At 40.6% G+C, this 22944-nt stretch overlaps 1 protein-coding gene across 1 annotated transcript in view; it reads left to right on the plus strand.

Annotated features, from left to right (window-relative positions):
• The first annotated feature begins 1133 nt into the window (after nucleotides 1-1133).
• The window catches only part of LOC137256517 (uncharacterized), a 46495-nt gene continuing 24684 nt past the window's right edge, over nucleotides 1134-22944 (plus strand). Inside the window, exons 1-9 of the mRNA XM_067794358.1 lie at nucleotides 1134-1236; nucleotides 14241-14342; nucleotides 14870-14926; nucleotides 16394-16478; nucleotides 17436-17583; nucleotides 18236-18296; nucleotides 19309-19414; nucleotides 20297-20394; nucleotides 22323-22440. Of these exons, the coding sequence (XP_067650459.1) occupies nucleotides 1159-1236; nucleotides 14241-14342; nucleotides 14870-14926; nucleotides 16394-16478; nucleotides 17436-17583; nucleotides 18236-18296; nucleotides 19309-19414; nucleotides 20297-20394; nucleotides 22323-22440 (853 nt within the window). The 5' untranslated portion in view covers nucleotides 1134-1158. The remainder of the gene's footprint in view (nucleotides 1237-14240; nucleotides 14343-14869; nucleotides 14927-16393; nucleotides 16479-17435; nucleotides 17584-18235; nucleotides 18297-19308; nucleotides 19415-20296; nucleotides 20395-22322; nucleotides 22441-22944) is intronic.

Consider the following 22944-nt stretch of genomic DNA (forward strand, 5'->3'; position numbering starts at 1 on the left):
GAAAGGTGGTTAACCGTCCTGGCGCACCATGTGTTCTTAAGCTACGCAAACAAGCGTAAACAAATTGTGTTTACAGCCACAGGCCTAGTCCACTCAGTAACTAGAGCGAGTGAAATGAACACGGAAGTAGCTTGCCCAGTGTGACATGCTCGTCATCGCATGTCTTCGTGTTTCTTGTTACAGGTCACAAATGTTCGAACTAAACCATGTGGCCGGTCGTTTATTTTCGACCCTTGGCGAGGAAATCCAGTGATTGACATTATGAGCAGCGATGCACGCCGTCAGGATGTGATGTGAGAGTGAGTGAGTATGGTTTTACGTTGCGTTTAGCAATATTTCAACAGTATCACGGTGGGGGAACCTAGACATGGACTTTACACATTGTACCCATGTGGGGAATCGAACTCCAGTCGACGTGACGAGTAGATGCCATAACCACTAGGCTACCCCACCGCCCCTACAAGACGTTTGGATGTGATGAAGTAAACTGCACGACCTATGCTTATTTGTTTGATTGGTTGTTTGTTTGGCTGGTTGGTTGGTTGGGTTTTCTTTTGTTCTGTTTCCTTTTCTTTTATTTTCTTTGTTGCTGTTTCTTTTGTGTTTTTGTTGCTGCTTTGTTTTCATTACATTTATTTGAGTTTTGTTTTGTGGTTTGTTTTTTTTTTCTTGGTGTTTTCTGTGAATGCACGCGTGCGTGCCTCTGTGTCTGTCTGTGTGTGTGTGTGTTGTGTTGCGTGTGTGTCTGTGTGTGTGTCTGTCTATCTGTTGTGTGTGTGATGCTCCACAGAAGTAAGATAGCCTGTGTATATTTGTCGACTAATGCCGCTCAGCTCAAAGCTCCAGAATATAACAGCGGTATTGTCACCTGCTCACTGACTATTTTAAGCCGCGAATATGCCAGCTGTATGAGACGATAGCATCGCCTATAGACTAATTTGCAACCATATAGGTTGTTGGGGCGTCCATCCTTAAATACATCAAAGATCCATCACGACCATACGTCATAAAGTAACCATATATATATTAATCATTTTTAAAATGGTGTTATTGAAAATACGCAGAGAAAACAACTTTCCTCTGGTACTCGTATAATTTTTCCTCGAATCCTCGACGCTTGACTGGCTCTTGTTAATGGGTTGCTGACGTTTGCTGTCCATGGATATAAAAAGCATTCGCCATAGTGTGAGAGTACCTGTCCTGGTCTTCAATTCCGACTGTTCCCGCTCCTACAAGGTAGGTTTTTTAAGCAATGAGCTTTAATCACCACCCAACCACTGCATGTTCGTGTTAAACTACGATGGTGAATGTTAGAGAGAGGTCGGTGAAAGCCATGGACTTCATCACATGCAGACAAGCTTTTAATTTTTGTTCACCGTTGAGTGTTTTACTGATGACTGTTTTACTGATGAGTGTTATACTGGCGACTGTTTTACTGATTAGTGTTTTATTAACGACTGTACTACTGGTGAATGTTTTACTGACGGCTTATACTGGCGACACGAGGCGTCACACAATCATGTGAGGACTCGAACCTCCTTGACTGCATGGCCACTCCTTAACTGCAAGGCCACAGTCCCTTATAAACGCATGAGATTACAAGAATTGTCAGCAATGAGTCGCCATTGTCAGTTTTGTCATCAAAAGGAAATATCGATGCCTTAGTTTCCTGAGGGCCTAGTTGCTATTGCTGCGATATTGCTAGAAACGGCAAAAAAACACACTCACTCACTCACTCTTCTCAGACGGTGCTACTTTTCGCTCTGACGAAGTGTATACGTCATTCGTGCCAGGTCCTGGGTTCAAACTTCAGTTCTAGATTTCCGAGCACCATACCCTTGGGTCTAAGCTTCACCAAAATGGTAAACGTCAGGCAAGCCTCAGTACCAGATGTCTTTCCACCGTATATTGACAAACGGAGACACTGTTGAGCTCAAACACATTCCCTGGTTCACTCTCACTCACTCACTATGTGGGGCTGTCCGGTAGTCTAGTGGTTAAAGCGTCACGGGTACAATGAGTGAAGCCCATATCTAGTGTGCCCCTCCCCCGTTAAAACGGTGTAAAACTAAACTCACTCACCGATGAACTGTTTATAGATGGGCTATGTCCATTTTGCTTTACTTAATTACTAGTTGTACTTAATGACTATACATACTGTGACAGTCGTAGTTTGTCTGAAATTACCATTACCAATTGATATCACACTTTAAGTCCTCTCCTCCTTAAACTGTTTATCATTTCCCAAATAATGCCAGTCATTGAAAGTGTCCTATTATGTATCATGCATTTTTCTGGATACACGTGTGTACGTGATCAGATAAATCTGTAATTTAGAGAGCTATTGTGTTTTAAGTGATTCGTTAATGACATCACTGTTTTATGAAAATAACAACCGCTTGTAATCTCCACACAGTATTAATAATACAGTATATATGATAATGTGCATGTACGACACGCTCAAAACGTCATCAATTCACGGTGTTTTTTCCAAACGACGTCATCGTAAAAAAGCTTTGTTTTTCTATCATCATTATTTTGTTCAGATTAAGATAGAAATGCAGCAGGGATGATTTGGGTGATCCTGGCAAAGTCAGGCCGGTAAAGATCACCAGCTCAGGGCCTTCGACCCCGCTACGCGCAGCCCAGACAGCGAATGGGACGTCTCCCAGGAAATACTGTCTGGCCGAAGTCACCAAGAACTTTCCGGAGAACATGAAGGCTCCCCAACACTGCAACCTTCTGCATTACCCAGATTGTCAGAAGGGCTGTGCTCCCGGTGGCGAACACGAGAACTATCCTGATCTGCGCCAAGAGTTCAGGAGGTACCAGGCCAAGGGCACCGATAACAATGGGGAGCCTGACGACAGTGTACTTGGGATTCAAGCGAGACATTTCAAAGTCGAGATCCGCATATTTATCATGCTTTTCCTGATTCTTGCCAATCACATTGTTGTCAAAAGGGACGATAAATTCAATGACATAAATAAATTCATTGGCTTCATCAAATAGCACAAGATCAGGTTTGTTGGCAGGAATGTTTCTGAGGCTGCATATGAGCCTTTTCTAGAGCAGCTATGACGCCCTGGACATGTCCAAGGTCGTACCATGGATGGACCTCGGGTTCAAAGCCACAGGCATGCCAGAGATGATAGTAAGTGCAGCGAGCCATGCCATTATGTCTTTTAAGATATGTTGTTTGTACCAAGGAAGGGCATCCACTGACAAGGTTTTGGACAGTCTCTATAAATTCATTGCAAAGACGACAATTCACATTGACATTTGGTTTAATAATGATCACATTCTGGCGAATGCGAGTGGGAAGTGACTGGTTCTGAGCAGCAGAAAGGAAGCCCTCAGTTTCATATTTGAGACCAGCCGACTTCATCCAGGCAAAGGAGTCGATTGGATTGCTGTTTGGTTCCACACACTGCATATAAACACTATGCAATGGTTTCACAGACAGCCTCTCCACGAAAGACTGACTCTTGTCAGACTTGGTGAAGTACTTCACCTGCTTTACTCCCATCGCTGTATGTCCAGCAGTACATCACCATCAACAAAATCAATCTCAAATTTCAGATTGTGTTCTTAACCTTGGCACGGTCATGATAGCTGTGGAGTTCCTTGCTTTCATCGTGAGTCTGGACATGCATCACCAAAGGATCATCCGATAAATAAATATGTGCAAACGTACAATGTAGAATTCTATTATGAAGAGCTTCCACATTAATCAACCCCAGACCTGAATTGATTGGCATGTATAAACGATTAAGAGAAGAACGAGGGTGGTGTGCTCTGTTATCAGACATGATATAGATCCAATCAACTACTAGAGAGGAATAGGAAAGGACTGGCACAGCCAAAGTATTGGTGGCCTTGGCTTTGTTTCGAGCATTTAGCTCTGAACTCCAGATTTTCTTTAAACGAGATTTATACGTTTCTTAAATCTGGGCATTCTGGAACTTGTCTGGAACTTGCATTCCAAGATAGATGTAGGCCTGATCTTCCACCCGATGCTCAATACCCACTCTCCCTTGTAACCTGACTGGTTCATCAATAGTTAACTTACCACGTCTCAAATGAAGAGTATTACATTTGTTGAGTCCAAAAGCCATGCCAGTATCATTAGAAAGGGACTCGACAGGGAGAACGTCTTCTTCTTCTTCTTTTTCTTCTTCTTCTTCTTCTTAATTTGGCAATAAGGGGGGTTAATAAGGAGGGTGGTCGACTGGGTAAAGCTTTCGGTCGTCAGAACGATTAAACGCGGTGACTGTTGGCTAACATTCATCTTACCCTCAATTAGCCGCTGTTTAGCGGTGTCGGGTACCGTTATACCGTAGGCTGAGTTTTGGGGCGCTAGGGTAACCTAGCGCTCGTCACGCCGAAGGCCCGTGTTCGATTCTCAACATGGGTACAATGTGAATAGCACATTTCTCATGTTCCCCTTTTCGTGATATTGCTGGAATATTGCTTAAGGAGGCTGAAAACTAAATCTTGTGCCCTTACTCGGAAATCTGAAAACTGCCCCAATTATTATTATTCATCTCAATCTCACACCTGAACGTGTCAGGATCATCCATGTGTATTCTGCATTTTATCTTAATCTACAGTTTCAACATCATCACCACACCCGTCATCATAGTCGTCGTTAAATAATGCTTAATGCACTATCATCTAATAATAATGTTGAAAAGACCATTCTCCCATCACAATTTACAATTGATATGTAGAACGACAGTCAGTATTGGCCTGTTCATGTATCGTGACACAGGAACATGATACAATCCTGTAGTCATGGCGAGACAACAGTGTATATTGATTGTTGAGAGTTTACTGAACTTGACGTAAGCAAAGCTACATTTAATGTTTTCAACTCTGATTGCCAGTGTTGAATTCAGGTCATATCGACAAATCATGAAATGGAAAGCAAAAACATTTGTCCACGAACTGATTCAATTTTGACCTACAAGTGACGTCCAGTAAAGGGACGATTCCAGCACCTTTACAGCAGGATCGGTGGACCAGCATACTGGTTGTTTCTGGGGAAATGTCATGTCATCTAAGAACATAGAAGATAAAGGTAAATGAGAAAACAGGATTTCATAGGCAAATATTATCCATTCGAATATATTAAACCACTTAGTCCGTATTAATAGAGATGTCTGTACAAGTCTCAAAGTTTATACAGATTCATCAATGTTCATGCTATTGATCACTGGGTGATCAGTTATTTACAGGCCGTTGCCATGTAGTTGGAATATTGTTGAGTGTGGCATAAAACTAATAATACTATATGTGTCATTATTATTTACAAAATTAGCATTCCTCGATCGTTTTATTTTGAGGAGTTAAAGAATCATACGGGTCGGAAAAACACTCATGTTTTTGCATCGAGGTTGCCACGAGAACTTTCATGTTCGTGTTGAAAACCTATCATTGAAAAATACAGTGGATGCTAAATTACGTTCTTGATGTCATGAATTCATTATTCTTTTGATACGAAACATAACAAACAACGTGACGCACTTACAACCCTGTATATACATAGTTTCTGTGAGTCTTGTTCATACTTTGAAATGAAGTGCAATGTTTATTGTGTATTAATACAAGGTGATGTGTTAGTGATACGTCACGTGGAATATCATTTAATGTGAACCGTTATTTATTTATGTTCGGATGACTTAGCTATATACACACGTGAAAATGGCTGTTTCCTGATTTAATTTGTCTTCTGTGAATGGGATGTAATATGATATTTTATAAACAATCCATAATTTGAATAATCATTAATACACAAAAGGGTTTATGTACCTCGTTCCAAATACGATGATATGCTCATACATGGGTAGGGGGAGTAAAATTATAACTGTGAATTTACGCGCATCATGTAAATACGCGAGTTAAAGCAACGTCTATAAATCCCCAATCTCTCAGCCTAAGTATGTGGTACAACACAACAAGGGCTACATTAAGTAATATTCTGTGTGCGACTTCGCACACAGAATGTATGTCCCGATGATTGCTTGTAGAAATCATAAGGCACATATTTTTTATCTTATTTCTAAATATTTCTTGAATATAAGTAACCCATGGTTCTCATCTTCTTGACGTAGATTAGAAAAGGGACATTGAATATCTATAACATTAACACTTGTAGTAAATCGTGCCGCTTGAACTTTGAAGTTGTGAGCTTAGCGTCTACCTTTAGAGTTGTCACAGCCATCATACATTGTACAATGGTCATGCTTCTCCTTCAGTTTCCCAGATTATGAGACTGTGAAGTGTGAGGCTGTACTGTCTGTGTACATGTATGTTGTAATGAGTTGTTTTATACAGTTATACTATACTATACTACTATTTATGCAGTGATCTGACAGTGATTCTGAACTACTACTCATTATATGATCGGAAGCCATCCATCGAGTTTTGATAGGGTTTCATCCCTTTTATTACTATTAGCGGTGGTGGGGTTTAGCTCGTCACACCGAAGACCGGGGCGGGTCCCTTACATGGACACATTGTGTGAAACCCATTTCTGGTGTCCCTCGCCGTGATAATGGAAAGAGAATGAGTATGATTTAAGCCGCTGTTCGCATTACTACAACCATATCACGGCGGGGGACACCAGACATGGTCTTCACACATTGTACCCATGTGTCGAATCGATCCCAGATCTTCAGCGTGACGAGCGGACGCTTTAACCACAAGGCTACCCACGATCATGGAAAGAGTTTTGTTGCTTTTGTTAATGGTCAAATATGAAATACATTGTTAGTATATTTAGCTACCCAATTACAGATGACATCGACGTGAAGTAGAGTCACGCTATGTGTACATTTCGGCGTGTTTCGTTTATCGGATATGCCTGTAATAATGAATGCAAATATTGGCAATAGCACTTACAGTGAAAGAGGCTTTTGACAACGTAGTCATGACAAAGCAGCCTAGCAAAATCGCAAGAAAATCGCAAGTCTGTGTGTTTGTTGTTTAATGCATAGCTAGCTATATGACGGCGGTTTGTAAATAATCGGGTCTGACAAGAAAATCCAGTGATCAACAGCATGAGCATCGATCTGTGTAACTAGGAACTGATGGCATGTAGTCAGACATGTCAGCGAGCCTGACCACCCCGATCCCGTCACGACGAGTATGGGTTACTAAAGGCCAATATTCTAACCCGGACCTTCACGGGTATGAAAAAAGCAGCCTCAACCTAAGTAACTGTGTAGGTGGGTTTAAGAAACTCCAGTATAGATAATTAAACACCTCGTTGATTTAAAGCTTCAGCTCAAAGGTAGCTAAGGGAATGTTGCACAAATGTCAATAATTATTTCGGACTAACAGTTTAAGTTTTACCACTTTATTGCATATAGCACTATATCACACCAATATATCAGGACTGACAGGCGGGTTATAGATTACCGGATACTGCCGTGCGGTCATTAAAGCATGAGAGGTGACAGTTTGTGAAGGGAAGTAAATAAACCCACTAGCGTATTAACACGTAGCATTAACATATATGTACATTTATCTTACCTCACACATAAATGATTGGATGAACCCTCTTCTGTTATTTTCAATGTACCCCGCTTGCAAACGTGGTACATTGCAATATACCCTGCTGCCAATAGCAACTCATTCGGTACTTCTTGGTAGTTACTTTTTTAATCTCGAATAACATTAAATGACTCATAATGCACGGAAATTACCGATATTTTTCGAATGGATATGGATGGATGAGAGATAACTCTAAATCTGTTTTTCATGTCTCGTCCACAAAATCTAGCGATGGCTACGAAAACATTTGATTCTCTTTCCAATTAGTACATTTTGACAAAACGTTCACATGTAGTCCCTGTGAACATTAGGAGAATTACATCGCGGCGACTTTACTAAGACAATGTACGAACCGATACCCATGCTATAAACAACTAAAAACTGAGGTGTTCGGTAAGACAAATAGGTACGTTGTTCACTGGTCCACCGGAGACCATGGGTTGCGGTATCACAGTTCAAATTATGCTAGATGAAAATGCCGTATGTCTGGTAAGGAAGGCATTTAGTGTTTGGGGATCTTTTCATTGGGAACTGTATAACCGACAACGACGGGGAAAAAGCTATTACAGCTGTGAAAGTTGCCAGTGTACTGTAGGACTGCTCAGGATTTAGTTTATGTGTGTATCAGAAAGACTTATCGACGCTACTGAACAGGGTAAGTGTCAAGTGTGTTAAATGGGTTAAAGACCTGCATACATGTCATTGCACCACAGCAGTCGCAAGACACTCGGTAGTATGCTCCATTTGCACAGGTCGATACTCATGTTGTTGATCACTGGATTATAGAAAAGTATATAGATATATAGTATATACTTTATAGATGGCAACAATCATCGACATATCGGTATAGCTTAGTTTCGAAATAAAGAAGTCTTGCTTGAAAACGGTAGAAGAAGCTATACCGAAACGTCGCATCATAGAAATAAAGAAGCCTTGCTTGAAAACGGTAGAAGAAGCTATACCGAAACGTCGCATCATAGAAATAAAGAAGTCTTGCTTGAAAACGGTATAAGATGCTATACCGAAACGTCGCATCATAGAAATAAAGAAGCCTTGCTTGAAAACGGTATAAGATGCTATACCGAAACGTCGCATCATAAAAATAAAGAAGCCTTGCTTGAAAACGGTATAAGATGCTATACCGAAACGTCGCATCATAGAAATAAAGAAGCCTTGCTTGAAAACGGTAGAAGAAGCTATACCGAAACGTCGCATCATAGAAATAAAGAAGCCTTGCTTGAAAACGGTATAAGATGCTATACCGAAACGTCGCATCATAGAAATAAAGAAGCCTTGCTTGAAAACGGTATAAGATGCTATACCGAAACGTCGCATCATAGAAATAAAGAAGCCTTGCTTGAAAACGGTATAAGATGCTATACCGAAACGTCGCATCATAGAAATAAAGAAGTCTTGCTTGAAAACGGTAGAAGAAGCTATACCCAAACGTCGCATCATAGAAATAAAGAAGCCTTGCTTGAAAACGGTAGAAGAAGCTATACCGAAACGTCGCATCATAGAAATAAAGAAGCCTTGCTTGAAAACGGTAGAAGAAGCTATACCGAAACGTCGCATCATAGAAATAAAGAAGCCTTGCTTGAAAACGGTATAAGATGCTATACCGAAACGTCGCATCATAGAAATAAAGAAGCCTTGCTTGAAAACGGTATAAGATGCTATACCGAAACGTCGCATCATAGAAATAAAGAAGCCTTGCTTGAAAACGGTATAAGATGCTATACCGAAACGTCGCATCATAGAAATAAAGAAGCCTTGCTTGAAAACGGTAGAAGAAGCTATACCCAAACGTCGCATCATAGAAATAAAGAAGCCTTGCTTGAAAACGGTAGAAGAAGCTATACCCAAACGTCGCATCATAGAAATGAAGAAGCCTTGCTTGAAAACGGTAGAAGAAGCTATACCGAAACGTCGCATCATAGAAATAAAGAAGCCTTGCTTGAAAACGGTATAAGATGCTATACCGAAACGTCGCATCATAGAAATAAAGAAGCCTTGCTTGAAAACGGTATAAGATGCTATACCGAAACGTCGCATCATAGAAATAAAGAAGTCTTGCTTGAAAACTGTAGAAGAAGCTACACCGAAACGTCGCATCATACAAATAAAGAAGCCTTGCTTGAAAACGGTAGAAGAAGCTATACCGAAACGTCGCATCATAGAAATAAAGAAGCCTTGCTTGAAAACGGTAGAAGAAGCTATACCCAAACGTCGCATCATAGAAATAAAGAAGCCTTGCTTGAAAACGGTAGAAGAAGCTATACCCAAACGTCGCATCATAGAAATAAAGAAGCCTTGCTTGAAAACGGTAGAAGAAGCTATACCCAAACGTCGCATCATAGAAATAAAGAAGCCTTGCTTGAAAACGGTAGAAGAAGCTATACCCAAACGTCGCATCATAGAAATAAAGAAGCCTTGCTTGAAAACGGTATAAGATGCTATACCGAAACGTCGCATCATAGAAATAAAGAAGCCTTGCTTGAAAACGGTAGAAGAAGCTATACCGAAACGTCGCATCATAGAAATAAAGAAGTCTTGCTTGAAAACGGTAGAAGAAGCTATACCCAAACGTCGCATCATAGAAATAAAGAAGTCTTGCTTGAAAACGGTAGAAGAAGCTATACCCAAACGTCGCATCATAGAAATAAAGAAGCCTTGCTTGAAAACGGTAGAAGAAGCTATACCCAAACGTCGCATCATAGAAATAAAGAAGCCTTGCTTGAAAACGGTATAAGATGCTATACCGAAACGTCGCATCATAGAAATAAAGAAGCCTTGCTTGAAAACGGTAGAAGAAGCTATACCGAAACGTCGCATCATAGAAATAAAGAAGTCTTGCTTGAAAACGGTAGAAGAAGCTATACCGAAACGTCGCATCATAGAAATAAAGAAGCCTTGCTTGAAAACGGTAGAAGAAGCTATACCGAAACGTCGCATCATAGAAATAAAGAAGTCTTGCTTGAAAACGGTAGAAGAAGCTATACCCAAACGTCGCATCATAGAAATAAAGAAGTCTTGCTTGAAAACGGTAGAAGAAGCTATACCGAAACGTCGCATCATAGCATTAAGGAAGTTGTCATCCATAAAATATTATACTTTCATATTATCCATCAACTTCTAAAATGCCAACCAAACAGATGGTCACTGGATTGTCTGGTTTAGACTCGATTATTTACAGACTGCACCTACAAAGCTGGAATGTTGCTGAATGCGGCGTAAAAGTAAACTCACAAACTGACTAGAAGGCAGAGAATGTGTCGACAAACTTGACGACTTACAACGAGACCAATCCTGCAGATTTGAGAGATCTATGCCCGGGGCGGGACTTTCCAAAATAGTCCCTGAACCTCCGCACTGGCCTCTCTTCATTCAATCAGCTTAATTACCATTTGTGTTAGACTAACTAGGGAGGCGTGATGGCCGACAGTACAAACAGACTTGATGCATTTAAATGCACGTGCTGGTGTTTACATTTCTCGCATTGAAAACATGTTTTAAATATAGTCCAATATATATGATAACTTGAATATTCCTTATCTCTTACAGGGGTTGATATAAATGACACATACTTACTACGTAAATCTGAATACTTGGTATACACAAATATTACATGAAATTCACTTTCAGTATTACCAGAATTACAATTTTTACAAATGGATTCATTATCATCACTGGAAACTATGATGGGTTTGCGTAAACAGTGAATTCTAAAATCATGAAAACCAATTCTAAATTTGCATAACGTCCGATTTTGGCCCGAATACATACATACATACATACATACATACATACATACATACATACATACATACATACATACATACATACATACATACATACATACATACATACATACATACATACATACATACATACATACATACATACATACATACATACATACATACATACATACATACATACATACATACATACATACATACATACATACCATAAAACTCCGCTTCTAGCAAACACACATGAAGAATAGTGTTCTAAAAACGGGAATTATTTATTGACATGGTCCATTCTCGGAAGGAAATGTCCTGAAGCCACTGCTTAAACATCTACAAATTACATTCATTTCCAGCCTCTTGAGAAATCCACACATGAAAATCCAGTCGAAAAACGTACCTGTCTAACCTTTGATGCCCAGTTGATCACCATTATTATCATCTTGGAACTTTAAGAAAATGTAGCTTTCCTAAGGTACCTATATGAATCCATTTTAATAATTTCAGCCAAATTTTAATTACATTTCCCAAATTTAGGAAGCACTACAAATATAATGCATGAACCTTTTCAATACAGTGGAAATATTTAGTTACCCAAATTTCGGACCGATATAAAAGAACCGTTAAACCTTACAGTCAAAGATGGCCCAAGCAGTATTGAAAGAAATAAAATAATTCTCTTTGAATATCACTGGTATACAGTTAGCACATGTCCACCCTTTGATGCTTGCGCAAATAAACTTTTACAGGTTGTTGGCCAATTAAGTCTGGATGAAAATATTGTACCCAAATATTTATAATTCGTGACATATCCCAGCCTTGTTTTGCCGTCATACCATATCTAATCCCTTTTTAACACACCTTCATTTCTGAACACAATAATGTTAATTTTCTCAATATTAACACTCAAATCCCAAGTAATACAAACTTGACGCAACATATTAAGTTGTTGCCATTAACCAATGAGTGAATAGGAAAACATATTTACATCGTTAGTAAGTCGTAACATCACAATATCATAAATATCTTGACATATAAACACGCCATGTATACAGGATTTATACATTTCTGCAGCATGTTTGTTTATAAGATGAAACGTATTGGGCCTATAATGCAGCCGTGGCGTACGCCAGAACGTGCTGAGAACAAATCAGTTTTACAATTGCCAGCCTTTACACAGGATTTTACAGATGAATGCATATTATGAAGAAGACTGTACAGTTTACCATGACAAACTGACTTGAGTAACATATGTGGAGGTTTGGTTCTATCAACATAGTCAAAGGCCTTGTTAAAGTCAATAAAGGCACGGAAGAATCGCCCCTTAGGCTTTGAAAGATATTTGGAATATAGTGCCTGTAGGGTTAATATATTATCGGGGGTAGCAATGCGGGCCTAAACACAGCTTGTGCTTCTGTTAAGATATCATTCATATCTATCCACGGACGGAGTCGCTTATCCAGTATTGGTGTAAGTAGTTTCCCTGAAATGGTTATGAGTGACATGCACAAATAGCTGTTTAGGTCGGTTGTGCATCCTGACTTGAATAGAGGTATAGTTAGAGCAGAGTTCCAGGAATCTGTAAATATTCTAGACTTTAATATTGAATAAAATAGTGGCTTGGGGAAAGCAAGCTATGTCGATTGTCCAATCTTAAAAAATCTGGAGGAATTCCATCTTCACCAGGGAGTTTACCAGTTTTCAGTTTCTTTTATAGCTTCGGTGATTTCAAGTTCAATACTATTCTCAGACAACAGTTGATCTATACCTGGAGCGTTCACACACTCTTCCCAATAATGGTTAGGTATGAAATCAGACACGCTGATCAAAGCATTCATCTGTATGATGTTTAGATGGGTTCAACAGATCCTTGAAATATATCTGTAGACTATCTGGTCTTATTGGACATCCTCTGTATTTATTCCGTAGTTAGTTTTTTAAACTGTTCCAGAATGTCTTACAGTCACCATCTTTAGCAGCTCGACACAGATCAACTCCTAAACGTTTCTCCAAACTGGCCTTTTTCATAGCACATAGCTAAATCTAGCTTTAGTTTCCATATACCTCTCCAGGTTTTCGTTACACTCAAATCTTCGGAATAAACTTAAACGTCTGTATTACTGGGGGTTTTTTATTTCTGCACATTCACTATCAAACTGTCAAAAGGTTGTTTTTCAGTACTTTTCATTTCTGACACACAAAATTCCCGGCTGCAAAAGTAATATCATGAAAATCGTCCACTTTCAGTACAGGAAGATTTATGAGTCTGCAACACAGCAAGTCATCCAGTGCATTAGGTGATCGTAGAAGTTCTGTATACGTGGACGAGGCTGGTTCTGGTTACCTTTATCTGGGAGCAGTAGTTAGATTTATACTGCTTTTGGGTACTGAAACGTCACTGAGTACTGTCGACAAAGTGCAGAATATCGGCATATGATCACATTCAGCACAGTCACATATCTTTAAATCCACAACCTTATGAAATAATTGACTAGAGACAAGGAAATTGTCTACTATGCTTGTTCTTCTATGAGTTATAAATGTGAATTTAGTGGGTGTGTCAGTAGGCCCGTATACTATATGTACATAATTTACAGGTTTCGAGTAATATTGCAATTCGTCGGTCTGCTTTTGAGCCAAACGGATGAAAACGAGCTGTGAATTTGTTTGGAGACACTAAATGGAGACAAAGCCCCTGATAAAAAGAATTTTACACGTTGACCATAAAACTACTTCATAGGGAGTAGGAGTAACACACACTGACATGAATACAACATATATGATATTGTCGCCAAAGTTTAAGCATGATGTTATACACGGGAAGTGAGTGAGTCTGTGTGTCCGCCGTCTTTAAATCTCCAACAACAGACCCACCAAAAAGGACCAAGAGTGAATTCAATAGTTCTACAATTTACTTCATATTTGCAGATGAAGTTGTTCAAGGTCACAGGGCTTCTTCTAGCGCTGTGCTGTCTGCAGTCGATTTATGGCGCACCCGTTGAAGAGGGTCAGGATGAAGCCGAACCTGAGGTGACGTCAAATTATGCCATATACCGTGATTTTATGAGCACTGAGTGAGTGAGGCAAATGTAACATGGCTTTGGAAAATATTTGATGCAAATCACACAACGTCATCTTGAAAGTGAGGTGCTAACAATGCCACCAGTAGCTGACTTTAAGGTCAATATTCTGACAGAGCAAGGGCGACAATCACCGTTGGGATATCGATTTTGAGTGAATGACTGAGTTAAATATTATGCCACTTTTAGAAATATTCCAGCAATATCACGACAGGGGACTCTAACTGATGGCATTGGAACCGGGTGATGCCCTCCAGATATGTCATTGCATGAACATTTCCATGAAAAGATATTTTTAGTTCGGGTGAACTTTTGCTTTGGTTTTGGTAATAGTAACTGTTCATTTATGTAATTGTTCTTCAGAGTTAAGTCCCTTGAGTAGGGTTTCATTAACCACGAAGTGCAGAGGGGATTACTTTATCATGTTAAAGGTGTACTTTAAGTGTTGTTATAGATGGGGTTTTTTTCCATCTCTAGGTGGATATTGACACGGAGCAACAACGTGAAACTGGGATGGAGATTGTCAACAGCGAGGTCAGTGCTCCCGCACCTATATAAACTGACGTTCAAAAGAAAGCACACGCTCGATGTTTGAAGAATATTTTCCAAACAACATTGAGTAAATATTTTGAAAAGTATTGATTATAATTACTTTACGGTAATCACAGTGTGAAAATGTTGCTAAAATATCTCGGATATCATTTATTGCTATGTTGTAATGGAATAGCGTGGAGATCATCATTTAGCTGAATCGTACGTGCATGTTACACAGCAGAGATAAGATTGTGGCGATTGTGAATGGTACACCCGACAGGGGCAGACATCAAACTGTCAGCAAGCATTGGAGAGATAAAGTGACTCACTGACTGCGTTGGATTTTACCCCGCTTTTAGCAATAGTCCAACAATACAAAGGCTTGGACACCAGAATTGGATTTTACACATTGCACCCATGTGGGAATCGAACCTTGATCGTCAGCGTGGCGATCGGAAGCGTTAACTACCAGCCTACCAATGCCCAGCAGCGGGGAGAGAACGAAACACTGAAATTTCAAGATGGCGCCTTAGAACAACCATTGCCAGAACTTTAGGCTGTACAAAACTAGACCACCATCAGGCAAGGGAGACGTGTCAGTCAGGCTGTCAGACGTTTGAGAGTCCCAGAACCGCAACACCAAGAGTAACCACCTTCACGATGACCGTTACCTGCGCATGCACCACCACGCGCAACCTATTACTTGATCATTCTCGTTCTATTCGTTATTTTTAATCGCAAAATGTTAATCGACACTGATGTTTTTCTCTCCCGTTATCGTTATTTATTTTCGCAGCTGTCTTGCTATTATCATTCCAATACTTTGCGTCGCCATACGGGGCAACGTGAACGACCAGGCATTGGCAACGACATACTGAGACTAGCGCATGAGCCTTTTTATTATTTTTTTCGAATCGATACCCACGTACTGCACGTTCTATAGTGTAGGCTCCGAGAAGATCCAGGTTAGAATTGATCTTCAGTAACCCATGCTTGTCGTAAGAGGCGACTCACGGGATCGAGTGGTCAGGCTTAGATCAATACTCATCTGTTGATCACTGGAATGTCGGGAGCAAATTTGATAACTCACTCACTGCGGCATAAAGAAAACTCACTGCGGCGTAAAGTAAACTCTCTCAATGCAGTGTAAAGTAAACTCACTCACTGCGGCGTAAATTAGAATCATTCACTCACTCCAAAGTGTCGGCTTACATTTCATCGTTTTCGAATTATTGTATTCGCACTGAAATCGCATTTTCCTGTTTACAGCATGTTTCACTAGGGCGACAGGAGGCAAGCATGCATGGCAAACGTCGCGTTTTTAGGGTTCATTGGAGGTTACCTTGTTAATAAGTGTTCAATGGTTTCGCATTGTTTATACTCAACCATTAAGATATTTCCTAAAAGTCAAGTACCAAATACGATGCATGATTGCAATTCGTACGTTTTAATCTTATCGATTTGCAGACCGGACATCGACAGAAAAGGGCTTTCTTCTACACCAAACCTTGGCCTGACAAGGTCATTCCATACCGGTTCTCACCAAACGTCCGTAAGTCTATAGATATTCTATTCACAGGCAAGTGAATCAGTGCTTGTGATGCACGGGTTTCCCATATTCCACTTATAATGTCTAAGGGATACAAGGAACGTAACATCGTGGGCTTGAAATATACGTGGTTGTGTCTGGAAATAGTCACTACCGTGTCCATGCACCACGCATCAAGGATTGACCCTTGAGGATCAGGGTTAGTGTTGATCTTCAATAGCCCATGCTTGTCGTAATGGGCGACTGAAGGGTTCGGGTGGCCAGGCTCGCTGACTTGGTTGACACGTGTCGTTGTATCCCAGCTGTATAGATCGATGATCATGCTGCTGAACGCTGAATTGTCAGGTCCAGACTCGATTATTGACAGACCTCCTCCACATGGCTGGAATATTGCTGAGTGCGGCGATAAACAACACTCACATACACATTAAATGATTAAATGTTGAAGGCCGCCATCACTTCGGGATTCTAGTCTACATCAGGCAGACAAGAAGTGATCTTTGTGTGTTGTTTATTGCCGCATTAGACCATCAAGTGATCAACATCATGAACACCGATCTACGCAACCGGGATGGGATGTCAACCAAGTCAGCGATCCAAGCCACCTGAACCCGTTATTCGCCTCTTACGACAGGAATGGGGTACTGAAGATCAATTCTATCGGGGATCTGTACGAGTCCTCCCGTGATGTAAATGAAATAACAGTCGAAGTTCTAAATCAACTCACTCACTAACCCACACAGCTGGTATTTCAATTGTAAACTTAATACGAAAGCGAGACAAAGTAAGTAAGACTTCTAAAACCAAGGGTTAAAATTCAGAAAATATATTCGAACCCAGGACGTGATCAGTATTCATAGAATAATGGCGAGTTGTGTTTTTCTGTCTTTAAAGAATCACGTTTTCATGTTTCAAAAGTGTCAAATGTTTTCAGGAATTAAACCACTTCCTTACTTACAGCTGCGGACCTTAAGAAAAAATGGAGGGGATTCATGAGGACTCTAGAGAAGAATACCTGCATTCGTTTCAAGGAAAAGGCCGACAACTCTTCCAGTGTTCCTGGCGCTACAAACACAAAGGGATGGGTTTACATCTATGACAGTGGCGTGTGAGTTGACGTCCTGACACAGTCGTTTCCCTTTTCACCCGTTATTATGCCTTACACACACACAAAAAAAAATATTCTGGCTGCATGACATCGAATGGTTGACATAATGAGCATCAATGTAGGTGCAAATGCCTAGCAGAGGATAATCAACCGATCCATTTTGGTATGCCTGTCACCAGCACAGACTGCTGCTGGCATGTTTACTCGCCCAGAGTCACACCTTTGTCGGACAAGTTCGCAAAGCCACAACACAAAGAAGAAATGCCTCAGTTCCACCGTGGGTACTACCTGTGACACTGTGTGTATATTTAGTTTTGTTAGGCGTTGGGCAGTAGAGGAAAGCTAGCAAATTGTGTGTGTGTCTGACATGTTTCCTCTTTCAGCAAACATCAATTATCCACTCTTGTGCTTTGTTACCCGTGAAGATCTGGGTTAGAGTGGGTCTTCACCAAGCCATGGTTGTCGTAAGAGGCGACTAACGAGATCGGATGGTCAGGCTCCATCGGATGGTCAGCCTCCATCGGATGGTCTGGCTTATGGTTGACACATAATCGTGGCTCAGATCGATGCTGATGACGTGTTGACCGCTGGATAGTCTGGTCCGCTTACAGGAACAAACTTGAAGTATAAACGGAGTCCTTCCGGGTTACAGGTGTGCTGCACATATTGGGTACTCTGTAAGAGGAAGATCACTGTCACCATGCCGTGGAGCTGTGAGTTTACTGACCTTTTATTGTCTGACATCTTTGATAGGCATTCTAGAAGTTGAGTAGTTGAAGAATGAGGACTATGATTTATGGATATACAACTTCTTTTATTCAGTGAGTGCGACGTTTCGACATAGATACTAATGTCGTTGCCAAGCAAATGGTACAGGGTAATGCATTGTGGAGGAATATATACATGGATAGTTGTTACAAGGATGAGAAGACGATGAGTTGTTTATACAATTAATGGGTTTGATGTACACAAGCTGATGGGAAGCCACCCATTCTTTTATTGTCTGATTCTAAACTCAGCTAATTCCTTTCTACAAACTGAAAAATGTAAAGGACGGAGAGTACATCTTTGTCTTACGTCAATCAAGAATGTAAAACACAGTTTTCGTGTGTTCTCCATCCCGCACATACCGCAGCTTTAATATATGTGTATTCCGACTACAGGATACGCCGTGAATGTTATTGTTTGAAACCACCAATTCACATGTATTCACAAATTAAATTCATCCACAGAGAAGCACAGTAAACGTTTTTCCTGTACGAGGAAATTCGTCAGCATATCTATGATTTAATCCAGGCTAGGAAGAAATTATCAGCATAAATTTCTGTACACCATTTACCCATGAAGATCGGGGTTAGAATACTTGGTCTTCAGTAACCCATACTAGTCATTAGAGGCGACTAACGGGATCTGGTAGTCAGACTTGCTGACTTGGTTGACACATGTTATCGATTCCCAAGATCGATGTTCATGCTGTTGATCACTGGAGTTTCTGGTCCAGACTCGATTATTTACAGACCTCCGGCCTATAGCTGGAATATTGCTGAGTGCGCGTAAAACTAAACTCACTCAGCTCTAAAACTGATAACAGGGACTCCCAGGAACCCCTGCCGTGAGGCGAGATAAACCCCTGGGGTACACCTTTCTTTCTGGCTAATGTTGCCTCAGTATCTCAGTAAACCCTATGAATTTAAGTGATTAATTTTTATATCATTTACCGATTAGATGACATACGCCCATGAATTCGGACATATGCTTGGCTTGGTACATGAACTAAGCATGACCGTACGTCAGGAATACATCAACGCTAACTTGGACAATGCTGGCAAATGTGAGTAAAGCTTTTTTGTTTGTTTGTTTGTTTGTTTGTTTGTTTGTTTGTTTGTTTGTTTGTTTGTTTGTTTGTTATAATATTTGTATAGCGCTGACTTCCACCTCACATGGGCAGTGCTCAAAGCGCTGACAATCTTTATCTGATTAATATTACCCTAGGTAACCCAAACTGCCTGAAGCGCTTGAAGGTTAAAAGTTTCATTAGTTATCCCATCGGGCAACCATTTCGTGAACAGTGGCAATTTTGACCAAACTCACTTGCCTAAGATGAGACCGCATGTATCACGTGTGCTTCGTTGTGGGACTGGACTAATGTCATAGAAACAATATTGATCCTACTATATGACGGCGGTCAGAAATAAAAGAATGTCTGGAGCAGACACTCCAGTGACATAATGAGAATTGATTTCAGTAAGTGGGATAGGATAACCCGCATCAGCCAAGCCAAAGAGCCTGAATATCTCATTCATCTTACGAGGGGTGGTGGGGTAGCCGAGTTGTTATATCAAAGACCCATGCCACACATGGGTACAGTGTGTGAAGCCCATGCGGAAGCGGAGTAGAGCTAAACTCACTTAGCTCAACCCACCCTCCACAAAGCATTGCTTGCCACAAGAGGCGACTATGCTTGTCGAAAGAGACAGGTGGTCTAGCTCGTTGACTGGGATGACATGTCATCGGTTGCCAGAGCGATCGATGCTCGTGCAGTTGTTCACTGGATTGTCTGGCCCAGACTCGATCACTTACATACCAACGCCATTTATGTGGAATATTGCTGAGTGCGGTGTAAAAATAAACTCACTCACTGTTCACGTGGCTGATGTCGAACAGAACAGTCACCAAACCATCACAAACTTGTAAGATGATGACTTGTTTTCAGTTTACCGGCCCGAGCAGGAGCTGGCATCCGAGGTCGAGCAGCAGAAATACAAAAGCTGTGGTTTCTCCTCCCAGTCTATAATGACGTACAACAACTACGTGAGAAAATATCATTATCATATACATATATACTCGAGCATGTGCATTCACTTAAGCTTCCTATTAACACAAAAAGATTATTTATCCCTTACTACTTGCCTGTAACCAATAACTGAATCTTCGAAGAGAACATCCTACACACACACAACATTTGCCACGTATGGAATGTAAACGATTGCTTCGGAAACGGTCACACGGGGTTTTGTCGGTGTTAGCCAAACTGGCTTCAATCACAAACTGTGTGAAAGGAAATTCATAAAGAGCGTCCCAAGTGACATATATCTATGGGGTTCGCTTGAAAGAAAGTTTCGTTGGTAGAAGGCGTTAGTCGAATTAATGCAACGTTGCATTGATTCATTAGTACTTTTTAGCTTCTGGTTCTAGTCTGAATACGCATTTTTCGGAATAAATTATATGGTAGCCTGGCTGATAGGTGATGGTATCATAGAGAGAAATGCAGTGTTCATTTTAGAGAAACTGTGGCGTGATAGTGTGCCTTTAAGATAAAAACGCCCTGAACTACGCTTACATAATTTTTGCTCGTCTCTGCCTCTCCGTGGACGCCTTCTCGAATAAGTTGTGCATGCACTAAAACACACTCGAGTTATCCGTAGATCTACAAATGGGTGCCCAATCCTTCATTCAATTCAAATGAATGTATTTCGGTTTTATAGGTCCGTGAATTTGGCACATGTATAATAAGAATACAGTTCAAAAGAGTAGCAAATTATGCAGAGACTAAAGGCAGTTTAACGTCTTAAGAAGATGTAACAAATTTTCTAAAGGCAAGAGCGTCTTTAATACATTTTAAACAGTTAAAAAGTGTATGGGTACAATTGTTGCTAATGAAATGATTATTTTTTATCTGTATGATGTCCTGTCCACAATATGGAAAAATACTTTTCTCTAGTAAAATTATATTACGCTGTTTGTTCAAATGTAAAGTGACTTTTTTCTTCATTCGAGTCCACACATGGTACACATCTTATCAATGTTACTGTCAAACAAGGATATATAAGTTGAGCACCGACCTGACAATTGACTAACATGTGTGAGTGGTGCCCAAAGGCGCTTGCCATTGTGAACAAAGCGGCCCCAAGCTGTCCTCGATCAAGAGTGATGCGCGTGGTCTGTCTCCTATGCGCGGAATCAATTTCATCGTCATGTACTACACGTGGACTAGCCTACATCTGACCCACCTTTCACAAACCAAATGGGTTTACTCATTGCCGTGCCCTCCTAATTCTCGTAAACGCGTTACCTGCGTATTCCAAGCTTATCCTTGTTTGCCAGTAATGTCTCTAATATTACACCTCAATGGAAGCACATACAATCTAAGTAAACATTTCTTCTATTTGTTATGTAACGAATGGAAGTAACCTTAAAATATCATAGACGGAGAGACTCACTTCTTATTTTACCAAGAACACGTTAGAACAAGTATATATGGACATTATCGAATTATCCATATTCTTATCCAGGATCCCAGAGTTCCCTGTTACCTAACAATCCTGTTTTCTGTAACCTAGTAACCAAATTGTCTGTTACCTCATCACCAAGTTTCCAGTTACCTGACAACCACGTTTCCTGCTCTCTAGTAACCATGTTTCCCGTTCCCTAGTAACCACGTTTTCTGTTACCTAGCAACCAAGTTTCTTGTTAACAGCAAAGTTTCCTGCTACCGAATAATCACGTTTCCTATTAACTAGTAACCAAGTTCTCTTTTACCTTGAAACCAAGTTTCCTGTAACCTAATAGCCAAGCTACCTTTTACCTACTAGTAGCAATCATGTTTCCTGTTTCCTAGCAATCAAACTTCCTGTTACCTAGCAACCTTTTTTCCTGTTACCTAGCAACCATGTTTCCTGTTACCTAGCAACCAAGGTTCCTGTTACTTTGTACCCACGAGTCATTAATGTCTGTTTCAGCTGATATCCAAGTATGGGTGGCCGACGTACACATACCTGTATCCTGGCGCTCCACGGCCATCGGTCATGAGTCAGTTCCTGTTCTTCAAGGAAATCAGCATCAATCACAAGTGCTGTGGTAGGCATCGATCTTTAACACTTTGGGACCCTCCATGTATAAACATTTCCGACCCGTGAGGATCTGGATTACAACTAATTGATCTACAGTAACCCATGCTTGTCGTAAAAGGCTACAACTGGGTTTCAATGCGTGCACAGAGCGTTAACAACGCTTTATGCTAGTATGGTAAGAACCGTTCCCATGCACGTACGCTGCGTTTTGCGTGATTTTGTTTATGCTCAAAATGTGTTCGAATATGTATTCCCCAGCTATGCAGAAGTAAGGATTCCCGAGGGGTTTTCCCGATGTCACGCGGTTTTCATGTCACACACAAATTCTCTAGGAAAAGAATGACTTGATCTACCGTACCGCATAGCCTATGTACTCGCACACAAGGGACTGGACACTACGCACTTGTAATACGTACCACACAATACGTAATTACGCGGACAATACGTACACATGGAAACCTAGCTTAGCTACTCGATCGGGGTGTCAGGCTTGCTGATTTGGTTGACACGT

Source organism: Haliotis asinina, chromosome 11, assembly GCF_037392515.1.
Source record: "Haliotis asinina isolate JCU_RB_2024 chromosome 11, JCU_Hal_asi_v2, whole genome shotgun sequence".
Taxonomy (NCBI): Eukaryota; Metazoa; Mollusca; class Gastropoda; order Lepetellida; family Haliotidae; genus Haliotis; species Haliotis asinina.